The sequence below is a fragment of the Malurus melanocephalus genome, unplaced genomic scaffold, assembly GCF_030028575.1.
Source record: "Malurus melanocephalus ecotype Western Australia unplaced genomic scaffold, MMel_1.1 scaffold_111, whole genome shotgun sequence".
Taxonomy (NCBI): domain Eukaryota; kingdom Metazoa; phylum Chordata; class Aves; order Passeriformes; family Maluridae; genus Malurus; species Malurus melanocephalus.
Window position 1 is genome coordinate 212,385 of NW_026623343.1, and position 16,548 is coordinate 228,932.

The window sequence follows — 16,548 nt, forward strand, 5'->3', positions numbered from 1 at the left end:
ATTTCTCTTGCAGCATGCCTGAGACAAGTGCCTTGAAATTTCCAAAGTGAGGAATAAGAAGGGTCACATTCAGAAAAGAATCCTATCTAGGCATCTAAAAGTCTGTCCTTTTAGAGCTTATCCTTTGGGCATATCTACCAGGGTTTTGCCCTGAGACTGAGGCCCCTATTATTTCCTGAATTAAAAGCAAGCAYGCTGCCTCTGGGATCAAGTGATACCTTGGCTGAACTGATTCAGTTTTTCATAATTCATGATAGACTCAGGGAGAATGCATTTCTAATGTTAGGTGAACAGGATGTTTTAAGATGAGGCTAGACCACAAATTCCTAAAATAAGAGCCCAGAATCTAATGCTGGCTCTCAGTTCTGTCTGTGCATCTGAGGGGCTGGTGCTGATGTGGGGAGCTTCTGTCCAACGAGACTCTCTTCTCCACAAAGTCATACTTGCCTCACTGTCAGGCTTGGGGAAGTTCCAGACATAGCACTGAGTGAAAATAAGTGAAAATATGGGRAAAACTTCTCAGTTTTTTTTCTCAGAAAAGCTCACGTCAGGCAGGAGCAGGGCAAGATTGTCATAGAGGAAATTAGCACCTAACTTCTGTCCTTYTGGGGCTGTGAGCTAAGGAAGAGCCAGGGGAAAAAAAAAAGCAGATTTTGTCTTTGAGATTAGTTTGGACTGTATTTGTTAAAATGGAAGCCTTGTTCTGAGTTGTGACTAGATGSTTCTGTTTTAAGTAAGTTGGAACCTAATAAGGTCTAAGGACAAGCCAAGTGATGTCTGTAATTTAGTGTAATGAACCAATGTTTTCTTTTAGTTCTTTGACCATGTGAAGACTGGAATTGAAGATGTGTGTGGACATTGGGGTCACAACTTTTGGAGAGACAAGTAAGAGTGGCATTTAAAACTCTTTGTTATACAAGAGAGGCTGMAATGGCTCAGCAGAAACAAAGGCTGCTGGGCATCACATTTTGTTTTCAGTGTTTATTCTTGAAAGTGGATGGTTGTTTTTAGAACATGTGGGTTTCAAAGGGAAAGCAGAAAAACAATGTCTTTTAGTAAACCACAAGCAAGTAGAACAGAATCTCCAGCTGGGAAGAAAGGCAGCCTTGTGATCCCAGGGTGAAGTGTGGTACCTTCTGAGGGTGCAGGTTTCTGACTGTTGMAGAGCATTTCCTGTGTGTCTGCTGAGCCTTTCATCCCACCCAGCTGTCCTCCTGCAAATCGTGTTTCTTAGGGGAGTTAAGTGGTGTGTTAGTTTCCTATCTGATGGTAAAACACAAAAGCCTTTGGGTTTCCTCTAGAAAGATMAAGGCAGCAGCTGGCATGGGATGCATGAGAGATTCTAATGGCAGCAGTTCCACAGCTCTTGATAGTTTACTTAAGACTTAGAATTGGCTAAGAAGATTACCCCTGGAAATAGCTGAATAATTCATATTTTTACTTTATCTGCTGAATCATCACCATCATTAGGTTGGATCTAATTCCTTTTACACTCAAATTCTTCAGACCCAAAGCATGGGCACTGCTCAGTACCCTTTAGTCATTGCTCCAACAAGAATTTAGGTATTTAATAGCACCAGCAGGAATAACTGAAGACAGCCCTGTCCAAATGACTTGGGGGTAACACAGTGAGGATGCTTTTCTGACAGATGTGTGAAATGGGTACAACTTCTCTTTACTCAGCCTGGTTTTTCTCCAATCTGTGTGAGATCTTTAATTAAAAGGTTACAGAGCAAAGGAGAGTCACACCTCTTCATGATCCCACCTCTTCATGACCTTCACACCCAAATTCAAGAATCATTTCAGAAGGTCTGGAAGGCAAAATATTTTCTGACAAACAAAATCAACACCAGCTGTAATCAATATTTTTTCACTAAGCATTCAAAAGGGTGCAGTTGCTTTAGCGAGAGGAAGAACTTCCAAAGTTTTACAAAAGCAGGCTAAAATTTCAAAGAAAAAGCAGTTGTTACAAATTTTGACCTGTTATTTGTTATTACAGTAAATATTTAATGTTCTCTTTGTCCTGATGAAAATGGAGAATTAAAAATAATATTTTCTAATAACATAGAAAAGTTTAAAGTTGCTGCTAGGGAAACTGTCCATTAACATATTAGTCAAAACACAGGTTAAGACTGTCTATCTGAAGTAAAAATGAAATTGACCCTTTCTTAGGTTATTCAGCATTAGTTTGTTAACATGAACAGACACATTCCCAGAGAATAAAGTCCTTTAAAATTTCATTCACTACAATATATTGGCTTTGCTTTACTATACCCAATAAAAATTAACTGGTTGGGCTGGTTTGCCTCATTACAGGTTTAAAAARTTTGACAATAAATACCTGCGAAGACTTCTAATCCGCGAGAACCAGCCCAAATCCAGCATTGTTTCTTTGTACAAGAAGCTGGAAATCAAGCATGCCATTGAGATGGCCGAGAGTGGAATGATAAGCAAGGTCCCATCATCAGTGTCTCTCAGGTAAGCAAGCGATGGCCAAACGTCTCAGCTGGGTCCCGTAATTTATTTCACAGCCCGGGCTGTAGGCAGGATGATCACTTTGACTTAGGATACTTTGTGYCCTGATGTCACCAGAGCAGTGAGAGGATGTGAAACAAGAGCCTTCTGCCAGTAGCTTCACACGCAGTGCTCAGTGAGCTGTGCTCTTCCAGGGTGTGTAGTTTTACTGGGACAGCCGCTCACATTGATCTGCTGTGGAGAGCGGAGGTGGATGTGGACATGTGCCTGCCTCTGCTGAGAATAGCCACAAGGGAAGCCCGAGGGGCATTTTGAAAAGTGCCTAAATAAAACTTACAAATTATTGTAATTTATATCACAGTTTGGAGATTGAGTTCTGTGTCTTACCACATTTGTACATGTTGCATTTTCACCTATTACTTGGTTGTTTAGAAATGTTGTTTCCACCTCTTACAAGGGAAATAATTAATGTAATTCCTGACCATAAAAATAAAACCATTCTTCTCTTTCCCTCCCTCTCTCTCTCCATCTCCCCTATTTTCTTTTTTTTTTTATCCTGCCACAGTGACCACCATGAAGGAAAGATAAAGTCCCTTTCTCCCACTGAAATGGAAAACATGCGAGAAATACTAACAAAGAATCTCTACCAAATACGACATCGAGTAAGGATGAACTTTTGCCTACTTAAATATCCCACTGCTCTTTGAATATACTGATTATCTTCCTAACACTTCTTTGAGCTAGTATATCTGCTCTATCATGTAACAAATAATTCTTTTTACTTCTRTTGCCTTGAATCCATATCCTGTGATATATACAGTAGCATAATCACATTGCTTTGTGTAAGTACTTATTTGATCTTACACTATTGATAAGSCTTAATGTTTTTGTTTTATTACTTCCAATATCCCTACAGTATTAAGGTGGGATCATAGGTGCCAATTCAACCCAACATTGTCTGCTTGTATCAGTATATTGGTCACTTCATGATATGGGATTAGATTTCCTATTTGCCTCCAGCTGTAATGTTGTTTGTATTRAAAGCAGAGATGATGAGCTGGAAAAATACTGAAATAAAAACAAAAGGACATTTCACATTTATCTTCCTGTGGCTAAGTAGTTTGAATGCCTGAGCCCTTGGAAAACATTCAAAAATTGAGCAAGYCTCAGCTTGCTGGAGGTAAAAATGACTTCCCTCTAGGGGACTCATCACTTTCAAGTATGYGTCTTTTATTGACATACTGACCAAGCTACTACAGTGTGGGGTAAACACGGTATTAAGYCAGCCTCTTCCATTTTCTCTTTCATTATKAATATCAGCAGGTTAAAAAAMMCAAARCCAACAAAAGAAACAGGTGATTGTGAAGCAGTTGAGTAAAAACATTCTTGGCATAATTATTCTTCTTGTTCTTAATCATCTGCAGTATGATCTTGTTCRCAAGGATTTATGCTGCTTAAAGCAAAAAGCCTGTTTTGCCCTGTTCATATAGTCCAACACACGTGACATCATGCTTTCCAGGTTTGATCACTGCTTTTATATTTCAGACAATGTCCTACAACCGACATAGCCTGGCTGCAGATGCAAATGAAAAGCAGGCCAAAGAAATTCTGATCCGTCGCCGGCACAGCCTTAGGGAGAGCCTGAGGAAAACAAACAGCCTGTCAAGGGAAAGACCGGTACTTGCATTTTGTGGTGTTTCTTGGGGTTTTTGTTTGTTTGTTTTTCASTTTTAKTTTTTGGGAAARCAGCTCTTTGTAGCTAATTGTCATGCAAAGAAAACAATCTTCTGACATGCAGAAAAAGAATTCTGAGTTTTTAAGACAACTGCACATATAAAATCACACTTACACCTTGAGTTGCACGCATGAGCCATATACTTTGTGTTGACACCTTCAGCAAAGATTCAGTCTTGTAGAAAGTGATATGAGAGTGCTATAATTTTACCTCAGAGAAGCCTGTAGAGGCTCTGTGCACAATGTAGGGATGATCAGTACTGTCTATCAGTATTTTGATGATGTGTGGAAGATCACGTTTAAAAWTTACTTTGACACAGGAAAACTACTTACAATATGCTCCAAAATATGGGAGAGGACTTTTGACCACATTAGTCARAGCAAGCTCTTCACYTGAAAAATGTTTTATTCTCTTCAGYRTTCAYAAMATRTAGTCAGGCCTTCAGATTTTGACAGAGATGAAGAAAACTCCTGCCACTTACAAGGATTGCTGAGGCATGATAATATTTGTCTCTCTGAGACAATTGTGCAGTCATAAACTTCCAACTCTATTGGAATGGAGCACACTAATGAAGCAGGGAAACTGATCCTCCCAGTCATATCAGGTATCAAGGAAATTAGGTATGCTATAAATATGTATTTTCATGTTACAGGAATACTTAGTGACTCTTGTCTTCATTTATACAGTTGTCCTTCAGCAGCTGAGGCTGGAATAASATCTCCAAAAGGGCTGTATCTCATAGGTTATTACTACCAGAACTACTGTGATGTATTCATGAATAAGACTGTTCCTGAATGACTTTTTTTTTTTATTTTCTCAGCCAGAGTTACATATGTTATCTTTGTCAAACAATTAAATTATTTACTATGTGGAATAATGAGGAGATTATTTGGAGACTTTTGGAGCAGGGAGAGAAAAAGAGTGTCTGGTAACTTTTTAAAACACACAAGCTCTAATTTTAAGAATAATTATCCTTGGATAAATCCTCTACAGAGGGGAGAGGAGAAAGAGGAAAAGAATAAAAATCAAGAGAGGAAAAATCTCTAAGGGAGAATAAATTCTCTTTTAGGTTCCCTTTGGGTCAGCCACAAGGAATGGTATGAGCAGATGAGAGCTGGTAGACTGTAAAGGTTTTAAAAGTTTGTAGCAAATGTAAGAAAGGATGTCCTTGAGAAACTTTTGAATTTAAAAAAAGGCAACTTGTCCTGGAAAGTACCTCTCATGTTCCAGGAAGTATGAAGTGTGGTCTGCTCCCAGGGCCTTTAAAGCTCAGTCTGGGGAAAACAAGGGTTTTATGCCCTGAGCTGGTAAATGATCGTGCTGGTGCCTAACTTCCTCATCAACTTCAGTGTGACCAGTCAACTGGATAAAGTCATTTATATGTATAAAGGGCTTGCAGGATCAGAATGCAGATTAGTTCTTGAGCCCAAGCTTCAGTCTCAACCAAATTTTTGCAACTGACTAGTAAAAAGTTTTAAACAAGTTTTAAACATGAGCTGCATGATGTGCCATGTTTGCAGCGTTTGCCTTCCTTGGGAAAGCCTGTGCAGGCAAGGTTGAGGTTAAAGACCTTACATTTATTAACTCTGATCTCAGAGGGCAAATCACTRGGCTTTCATTTGATTAAACTGCTTGAGATTACTCAGTCTTTCCCTTAGTTAGYACAGATTTCAGCCAGCAATCAGCASTGAGTRTGTAGTAAAAGATCACATATTAGCTAATCCCCAACTTGTCTCCAGCCCTTTAGCTACACAAACCCATTCAAGCCTTGSTTGTGTACCTTAACATACATTATGCAGGTATACTAATCTGCAGTGACTTAAAATATTTTGTTTTTCTTTGCACACAGGCTGCAGCAAATACAAAAAGATTTCTTTCACTTCCTAAAAACACTAAACTCCCAGAGAAACTACGAGTGAGAAATAAAACATCTTCCAGAGGTAATGAAATTTTTCTGCTTTTCTTATACTGTGCTGCAGTCATTTTGCTCACGTAGAAGGAAAGTTCTTTTCAGGGATGATGCAGAGAAATCAGCATGTCAGAGCACTTAAAGCAGTGGGTCCTAAAGCAGATATTTGAGTGTCGAGAAGGGCCCTGGACAGCRGGGATTTGTGGAGATTTCTCACTTCTTATTCCATACTGGCATAGTTCTCCCAGTGTACCTCCTCATGTCAGCAAGCAGCAGCCTGCAACACTTCTGCATCAGGAACACTGCCATGGCTCATTCTTCTCATCTTTATTCCATAAAGTCCAGATATCCCTCCTGGATTTTGACCCTATTTGGTTCTTTTCTCTCTGGGGTCAAGGTAGAGGACAATGCTCTGAGGGYAATGAGGACATTATTTCTAGTTTATTGCTCTCATGAAGAAATTCTCAAAATGCTGTGGTTTACAACCAAATGGATATTCTTTTCCCCCTGCCAAAATTCACAAATGTTTTATATTGGAGTTCTTGAATTCTAACAAAAAATAAAAAAGTCTTTAGGAGCACTTTTGTGAAAGCTTTGCCCAATTCTATTTATTACTTTTGATTATTACTGGTTTCATTAYCATGCTTATACCATACTTGGGAGCATTTCTTTTCATGACAAGCTGTCATCAGAATTTCTTGCTGGGAAGAGGAAATCTCTGCAAAGTTGCTGAAATTTTCTGATCTCCATCCCAATTAGTTTTCCACTATTCCCAATTAATTTAACAATAGACTGTGTTTTTATCTGTTCATAGTTATATCTTTGCCCTCCTGAGTGTTGCATGCCTTTTATTCTGTAGTTAGTCTGCAGAGGTCACCTACTGTCACCTAGAATTAAAGAGAAAATGTGCCTCCAGATTATTCAATTGTCAAAAAATATATTATTTGACATATTTAGAAAGGAAAAAGCCTGAAAACACAGTCTGATGAAGACCTTCCTTGATACATAATTATCTGGGTGAATGGACAATTACATGGTGGTACATTTTGTTGACCCCTTCCTCACCTTTTTAAAAGAAATAACATGAAGGCTCCTAATCTAAGTTGYTCTTATGACAGTTGCAAAATACACAGTTGTTTACTTTGATATATTTAAAACAACATATCTGATTTAAGTCTAAAAACAAATCTGAGGCATTCATAAACAATTGTTAAAATTATTAAATTATTCAAGCGTGCAAGCTTTGATGAAGATGTTAATTCATTTTAAAGGAGTCTGCTGGGGAAAAATGTATACACATCTATACATCCAAACAATCTCCAGCTTGCTTTACCTGGCAGTGATCATTTAAGAGCTTTCCCTAAACAATTATGCCAGCTTTCCCTAAAGCACCTTGCTGTGAGTGGAAGGAAGAGTGTGAACCACTCAAAACCTGTAAGATTTGCCCTGTAGATTCTGTTTCATGTGTTACATTCAGGCATATTAAGGATGGGATATTTCCACCCATCTGTACATTGACCTTGAGAGATCCTTTGCCTGGTAGAGCATTGATCCTCATTTTCCAAAATCAAGATCCTAGAGTTCCTGTACATGTTATGCTCAGGAAATGCCTCTCAGTTTAGATTTCATGACATGTGAGAGCGAGAAATATAATCTTTTATCCTGCTTGGATGTAAGCAGGGGCTAGACCCTAAGCTCATTTTTTTTGCCCAGAGAACAGGATGTTTCCCAGAACTGGGGAATCAAGGGGGTACTTGGCAATCTAGGAGCAGCTGAGTGAAGCCTTTCTAAAAATCAGTTTTGAGGGGAGGGATGTTTTTAAGCCAAATTTACCCGCTACCTCGGCAGAGTTAAGAAGCTGTTGCTGAGTCTAATCAGAAAGCACTGARTATAGGAAACATGGTGAAACTTTATTTTATGGGTGCAAGGGCTCAGTGTGCTGTTCCTCAAATATTCCTGAAACAGTTATATTCTGCACTGAAACTGTATTTTTGTTTTCAATTAACAGTGGGTGACAGCAGTGACTCTGAGTTGGATGCTGCTACCACAGTGCTCAATCTGAGACCCAGAGCAGGGAAAATCTTGAGAGAGCAGAGACTGAGACAACAGAGGCCACTGCCTGAGTTTAGGGTGGAGTGGAAGAACGAAGTTGACGGGAGCCAGGACAGCCGAGGAGAGCAGCAGGACCCCAGCACTTTGCCCCAGCCATCCATTGGGTTCAGGCAGCCGCTGCTGACGAGACCAAGATTTGGCACTTTGAGCAGGGAAGATTTGACTGCAGACCATGGGGCAGCCAGACCCATGCCACCACCACGGTTAGTGAGGCAGCCGTCACAAGGGGAACGGCCGAGGAATAAACCTGAGAACCAGCTGTACTGAACGCAGCCAAAGGGAACTATTGACAGTAAACCATGGACTTATTGGATTGGGATTCTAAACTCTCTGATCAGACTATGGGATCCACTGAAATAACAAAACAAGCCTCAGTCTGGGTCTAACCACTTCCGTTTGAGTTAAGTCAACTCCATCAACTAAGTGAAAGGAATACTGGAGCAATTGCAGAGTTAAAGACAAAATATATAYCTATCTCTTTTATAAGTAACTTAATGGCAATGCTTTAATTTAATTACGTTATTTCCACTGTTAWGATAGTATGGAAATGTGCCTTATCACATCATCTCTCGTGGAACCAAGTCATGAAGGTTCAATACCCAGTTTTCCATTGCAAATTGTTGTTGAAAGTCCAGTGATGAATGGATTCTTAAAAAAAMCCCCAAACTTTTGTATCATTTCAGATTTTATTTATAATCAATAATACTTGTTTTAACCAGAGCTTTAATATGAATAACACTGAAAATTGCACAATGCACCTATCATATAGACTTCTAAAGAAGAATAAATATATTCCTGAAACTTAGTTTATTTGAAGACCTCTGATGCAGAAAAAGAGGAAGAAGAGAAGAAACAAGCTGTGGGAGCAGAATTGCAAATACAGCTTATAAAAAGGACTTGCAACAGAGACAAGACCTGAATAGCTTGAATTTTTACTTTCTGAATTTTTGGCAATATGTTACCTTTGAAAGGTACTAAGGATCACCAAAGAAAAACTGAATTACCATGGCTTTCACTAATGTCAGCAAGAACTGAGAGCACTTTGCAGAACACCAGAAGGCCTAAAAAGAGAAAGCTTCAAGTGTATAAATAATGTTCTGAATCAAAATTGCTTTTTTGCACCTTAGTTACTTGGTTGCAATGTAACACAAACACAGCAGTAGAATAGTTGCAGAGCACTGCACGTAGACAAAGCGAGCAGTCTCCTGTTTGAGTCAGGGACCACTGAGACTCAAGAAAGCTCATTCACTCCTGCTTGTGACCCTGGTTAATTTCTTTTACTTTTTGTTTCCTCATCTGTAAAAGGGGAAAGATAATCTTTTCTTTGTCTGAGCTATGCACTCCAAGGAACAAAAATGTTCCATCTAATTTGTTTTTTTTACAGAAAAGTAGCACAGTGGGGCCCTGGAATCAGTTGAAGTCTCTGTGCACCTTAATAACATGGACTTCTTGATCCTAGCATCAGTGGCTGCCATTTGAGAGCATATGGGAAAGGAGGGTGCATTAAAATAAATGATACTTAACAGTAGCTCTCAGGAATTTGCACTTTCTGTCCCACTTAATCTAAGTACTGAGCTTGCTTTAGCACAGATACACATTTCACTACAATGCAGAAATAATTTTCATTCTACTTGTTACAAGATTGATAACTTTCATTGAAGAATGTACACTGTGAAATCGTAACTTTTCTCTTTCATTAGCACATTTCTAAATCTGTGGGCAATAAGATTAATTTTTTTTTTAATTTAAGCTTGTTTTGAAAAAACTATTAAAAATCAGAGTTTCCTTTTAAAATCACAAGGTAGATGTCTTTCAAATGTTTGTGGGTGGGCATTGATAAGGCGGGATGTAAGAGTTTCCTTCTTCTAACAGCATTTCCAAAATATTTGTTTCATGTATGTATTTGAAATATCAAACCTTCCTGAAGTTTTTCCTTGGCACAGGTCCTTTAGTCGTTTTCCTCTGTTCCAGCTATGGAAGTTTCTGCTGTGTGGCAAATGCAAAGTCTAAGCTGCAGAGGAATGGCTGTGTGAACCCCATAAACCTCAGTCAAATTTTCATGGCTATTCTCAACAAATKATTTTTGTGGAAATCAATATTTAGCTGTCCTTTAATGATCATCTCCTGTTGGAAATAAAATTGGGTTCAAACAAAGCCAGCAAGTTTCAAAAACAAATTTAAATTTGTCTTTCAAGAGGCAAGTACTTTGACYGGTAAAATTGTCAGGGAATGCTCTGTCACTGCATTATTTGGATCATGTTTGAATAAGAAAAAGGCCTCGAATTTCGATTTCAGTTTTGAGACAACATCCTCTTTACAGATCAGACTGTTTAGATTAGATGTTTTATATTAGGCCCATCTGAAATCTGACCAAATRAATAAATATGAAATGTTTGTTGCATATCAACATTTATTTTATTCTCTGTGGAGTTTTCTTGTTCATGTGCTGATAATGGCCAAGCACTCGGCTTCTATCTGGTGAGAGCTGCCTTTCATTTTTTTTCAAASAGTCGTTATTTTTATGGCACAATTTTAAATAATGAATGCAGGTTTCAGGAACCTTACTGCTCTCTCTGCTGGTTGTCCATTAATGCAGGGCATGCTCAGATCATTGGTGCCTAAAGTGTGCCCTGTAGTACAAGCACATCAAATTGAAGGTCATTTTTATGAAATATGGTCATAAGCTCTTGGTGCTGCAAAACATAACACGTTGTTACCTTTCTAAAACACTTTAAAATCCACAGAATACAAGCATCAAGGCACATCTCCAGCATGGTCATACTGTGAAGCAGAATTGCAAATCTCCTGGGACTCTGTGTCCTTGCAAGTACTCTCTGTTTTTCCTCACTCTGCTCATCCCACCCTTTTCAGGCTCTTTTCCATTACTGCTGAATCAGCCCCTCATCATGGCTGGGAACAGATTTCCTGATTTCTCGCCTTTTCAGCAGCAATGACAGCAGCAGGTGGCGCAGGCATTGTTCTAGGTAGCCCTTCTCATTCAACTGCTACTCTGGTTTGCTCTTTTTTTTTTTTTTCTTCCCTACAAAGGAAAAAAAGTTAAATAGCACTATTTTTTTGAGCTTGAGAGGAGGCACCTCCTTCATGATGTATCCATTTGTCTGCTAGAGAATAAAATGCCCAATAGATCTGTCCTTGAGCACCATCTGATGGGGAAAGTCATGTATTGACTGAGGATGTTTTTTCTTGCTTTTTCAAGGAAACCAGATCCTYAGCAATGACTGGGAAACTTGCCAAAGCCACACACAAATATTTTGTTTCCAGACGGACACCCCAGTATACTCTATAGTATAGATATTTTAATGCATTTTTGACGAAGAAAGTCCAGTTTTAGGGATAGTAGGAAAATACAGTTCCACTCTGAATTAGGTTTTTCTGAAGATTTTCCTTTCAGCTCCTAAAAGGCTTATAAATTGAAAGTAAATAGGATAAGAAAGTAGGTATAACAAGGCCTAGAGGAGATAGGCACCCATTCATCTCTTTTAGGCGGATATTTGAAAAAAAAAAAACAAACCCAAGAATAATTTGCCAAAAGAGGCAAAATTTTAAGGGCTGTCCTACTTGGTACCAAAGTATAATGTAAATTCCACTGAAACCAGTTCAACAAAAGAAAACMATGCTGCACAACAATTAAAAAACTTGAGAATATCCCTCTGCACCAAAGCCACATAGAAATCACACAGAAAAACAAAATTAAACATGCCTGCTGTATGAAGAGTATCTTGGGCTCTCTGGGAGCAACCACACTACATCCTGCACCAGCTTTTTCAAGAGCTGCCAAGTCCACCAGTTCCAGACATCAGCTGACACTCCAATAAATGCTTTAGCTGGTCACCATCTCCAAAATTGTCCAAGTCAAAATCCCCCAGCCTGTGAAGAAAAGAGAAAGGATTTTGAAATTGGATGTTGGAATGCTTTTTGTACTATAAGAGCTCTGATCCTATAAAAACATCCTTGTGAATATGCATGAMTATGGCACCCTAATTGCCACGTTTTGTTTCAAAAAGTAATTTTTTTGCCATAAAAGGAAATTTTAAATACTTCAGCTTACTTCATTTTCCATTTCTGAGACCTCCTATTTATTACACATTTGATAGAAAGGGACTGGTTCCAGTTGTGTAGCACATCTCAAAAAATAGTTATTTGGTGGTGAGATTTAAAATAATTAAAAATTTGGATTGATTTCTCTTTGTAAATTAACACAGAAGTTTTTCAAGACCTCCATTCAAAATAAACTGTACACTCTCATTTCTAAAAGCAGTCTGACCTCCACTAAAGTATATTGAATCTCAATACACTCAATATTCTCAGTCATTGATTCTCAAAGTTCAGGCTCYAATACACTCTCAAAAGATTCATGATCTTACAAGATTTACGATCAGCTCTTTGTAAATGAGTCTTTAATATTACAGCAATAATAGCACAGGGCAAGACTTGGGTTTTCAAATGCTTAAGTGCCAAGCTATAACGGATCATTTACTCAAGGGTATCCTGTAACACCCATAACCAAATGGGGACTGGCAGCACCACAGAGGTTCCCAGCAGCAGGAATGTGATGGCACTAGAGTGGCAGAAGTAATGAGCAAGCCAGATTACAAACCGTGCTTGTCCTGTTTTGTTGCTGCATTTTCTTCTCAATAATCACCTGTTTTCTAAAGATGAGAATGGTACTGACCTCTGTGATGGTGCTGCAGTGAGTAAATTCAGAGGAAATTAAAATTGGACAAGAAATGGAAGTCTGCAGACTGGTGAATTGGGTTTGCATGGCAAGGTTTTGGTAGCAGGGGGGATATAGGGATGGCTTCTCTGAGAAGGTACCAGGAGCTTTCCCTGTGTCTGACAGAGCCAATGCCAGCTGGCTCCTGGATGGACTCACTGCTGGCCAAGGACAAGCCAAGTGGCTAATAACAGATTCAAGAAGGAAAAAAGAAGTTATTGCATAGAAGCAGTTGCGGCCACAGAGAGGAGTGAGAGGAACAACCCTACAGACACCAAGGTCAGTGCAGAAGGAGGGAGAGGAGGTGCTCCAGGTGCTGGAGCAGATATCCCCTGCGGCCTGTGGGCAGACCATGGTGAGGCAGCTGTGCCCCTGTAGCACACAGAGGTCCACAGGGAGCAGAGATCCACCAGCAGCCCCTGGAGGACCCCGTGTCACAGCAGGTGAATTCCCATAGAAGGCTGTGACCCCATGGGAAGCCCACACGGGAGCAGCTCCTGGCAGGACCCATGGAGAGAGGAGCCCACGGTGGAGCATTTGCTGGCAGGACCTGTGAGCCTGCAGGGGACCCACACTGGAGCAGTCTGTTCCTGAAGGACTGCACCCTGTGGAAGGGAGGCACACTGGAGGGGTTAGTGAAGAACTGTATCCTGTAGGAAGGACTCACATTGTAGAAGTCGGTGGAGGAGTGTCTCCTGTGGGAGGGATTCCACGCTGGAGCAGAGGAAGGATACTTCTGTTTGAGCAGCAGCAGAAACAATGTGTGGTGAATTGACCATCTCACTCCCCATCTCCCTGCCCTGCAGCAGGGAAGGAGATAAAGATAAGGAAAGAGGGAGGGGTGGGAGAAAGGTGTTTTTATTTTACTTCTCATTGTCCTGCTCTGATTTTGATTGGTAATAAATTCAATTAATCTCCCCAAGTTGAGTCTGTTTTGCTCATGACAGTAATCAGTGAGTGATCTCTCCCTGTCCTCATCTCAACTCATAAGCCTTTGATTGCTCCTCTGTCAAATTGCAGAAGGGAATGGCAGAGTGGCTTTGGTGGGTACCTTGTGTCCAGCCAGGGTCAAGCCCCAAMTGGTATGTTTATAAAAGAACTCTGCTAATGTACACAGCCCACCCGAATGGGGGAAAAAATCTCACATTTGCTTTACCATTTAAAAGTAACAAAATCAGTACATATCATATGCTACATATAACTGTTTTACAGAAATAAATTACCATATTGAATACACAGCCTCTTCAACATGAGCTGATCAAAATGGTCAGAAAAGTCACTTTTACCAAAGGGAAAATTTTGAAAGGCAAAGACCAAAAATAACCCAACAAACCGAACCAAAACCCAACCCTTTCTACAGGCCCAAGAAAATCAACCCAAAATAAAGTTAACAGCAAGCAAGAGAAAAAAAAAAAATCTTAATTTGCAGTGGTTTTCTGGCAGAAACCATTTTTCTTGAAGTCCATTTTCAGATCTGGTTTGTCTTCTACAGATATAACTGGATTAAAGAAACTGCTGAGTAATCCAACAGCTTGGACTGTAGCCAAAATTAGCTGCAACTGCTTCTACCTCAACTTAAAAGGGGGGGATCACATCTCTGTATCTGTAGGAATGTCACTGAACCTTCACTCTCTGAAATTGCATGGTCATGGCAAATAAGAGGCAACACAAGGGGTGCAAATGTGGTCTCCAGCATGAGGAACAGTAGCTTTAAGGATAATCTAAAATTTGCTGACTTGTCCATTTTATTTTATTCCTTCTTTTTCATGCTCTGCCAAGCCACTTGCCAAGCCTTGGTTCCTGTGCCCTTTATGAGAAATGCAGACAGATTAAAATGATTTTAACTGCAGCTTGAGGGAAAAAAAATAAAACATCTGCACTTCATATTGACTTGAACACTTCTATTTTGTGCTGTAGCTTCATCAGAGGAAGATGGGAAAAAAAACCACAGTGACAAAATGATACATGTGGAATGTCACTTCATTTTATTTCTAGTCCTTAAAGAAAATAAAAATAGTGCAATTTTTCTGTGCCTGTAAAGGAAATAAATATTTCTGTGGCACTTCAGAAATAATTYTGGCCTACAAGTAAAACACTTCTGTAAAATGTTGCAACATGTCCCCAAGGCCACAAGMTTCCACAAATTCTTTGACTGTGAGTTTTTTATAATCAGTATTCTGGTACCTGTATGTATTACGATAGATGTTTACAGAAGTCAGATTAAATCAGTGCAGCAACTTAGAAAGGTAAATGCTATGTACGTCATATAATTAACAAGTATTGGAAAAATTACTAAATCATTCATATCTAGTAATTTTTGAAGCTTTTTTCCAACTCTTTTCCTTAACCCCTTGCTAGAGATTCAAAACAGAAGTTCCTTACTTATGGAGGGTTGGTTTTAGTAGCAGGGGGGATATAGGGGTGGCTTCTCTGAGAAAGTAACAATTTAAAAGATGAAAGAAAAGATGGAAATTTACAGCAACAATGTTTTGGGCATTTACCAAGAAAGGCAAGAGAAGGTAAGAGACCCGAAAATGCAAKTTCCTAGGGAGAAATGAAACACAGATTATTGTGATAAAGAACTMTGAGGATACGTACTGAAATCACAGCAGTAATAAGACACTGATCATGGCAATAAACAAAATTAAAACAATTCAGAGTWCTATATATGAATTCCTATGGTGCTGCCACTGAAATCACTGAGATTTCAACAAATATTTGAATGCCAGGAGGCAGTGGAAAAGGTAAAGAAGAAAATGAAAATAAAAATGTGAAACATATAGGACTCACCTGAAGCAGGAAGAGTGTTTGCACTGATGTGTTCAAGAAGGCGAATTAATTGCACAATTCCCCCCAAAAACCCAACACTTGTACATAGCTGACTTTGGACTTTCATCACGTAATATAACAAAGATCATTGGGAACATTATCAATACAAAATATATTTTTTCTGTCTTTCACATGAAATACTAACAATGGTGACCAGCAAGTCACAAGCTTGAACAGTAAATAGCACAGAAGTGCTACAGCTCTCTAGCACCTCTGTGCACCTCTGAGAGTTAAGCCATGCACACAAATGGAGACTARAATACCAACAAAACCATTTTTCTCTTGTCACTGAAATGACACTTATGCCTGAGATGAGAGAGGACGCATTAATCCAGATCCATGAGCTACTGCTAATTGTTTCAGCATGCCTTTGCAATCATTTAAGAGTATTAAGAAGGAAATTTATTCTTAAAATGAAGGTATAAAAATCACACAGGAAACATAAATGAAGAATGTATGATGTAGTTGCCCAGTACAAGTCATTACTAAACAGAAGCCACCAGTTCAAATTTCTATAAAACTTAAATTCAGCCTCAGTTTCAGCTGGAATGGCCTTCTATTATTCTAAAATTAGGTCTTCTAGTACATGAAGCTAGCATATACCCAATTCTGTTACTTGGGAAAGACCAGGAATCAGCAGGGGTTACATGATTACCCCAGAGTGCCTAATCATGGTCTGCAGAAAGTTTATAGAAAAAAGATGCTGTTACACAAGCTACCATCACAGCAGACAAAAGCCAACAGACCACAGCA

The 16,548-nt window shown here is 39.2% G+C and overlaps 1 protein-coding gene across 1 annotated transcript in view; it reads left to right on the top strand.

Moving 5' to 3' along the window:
- Window positions 1-10,767, top strand: part of SLC9A2 (solute carrier family 9 member A2) — a 33,692-nt gene extending 22,925 nt beyond the window's left edge. Inside the window, exons 7-12 of the mRNA XM_057369463.1 lie at window positions 815-885; window positions 2,317-2,478; window positions 3,041-3,137; window positions 4,021-4,152; window positions 6,060-6,150; window positions 8,128-10,767. Of these exons, the coding sequence (XP_057225446.1) occupies window positions 815-885; window positions 2,317-2,478; window positions 3,041-3,137; window positions 4,021-4,152; window positions 6,060-6,150; window positions 8,128-8,498 (924 nt within the window). The 3' untranslated portion in view covers window positions 8,499-10,767. The remainder of the gene's footprint in view (window positions 1-814; window positions 886-2,316; window positions 2,479-3,040; window positions 3,138-4,020; window positions 4,153-6,059; window positions 6,151-8,127) is intronic.
- Window positions 10,768-16,548: the final 5,781 nt, after the last annotated feature.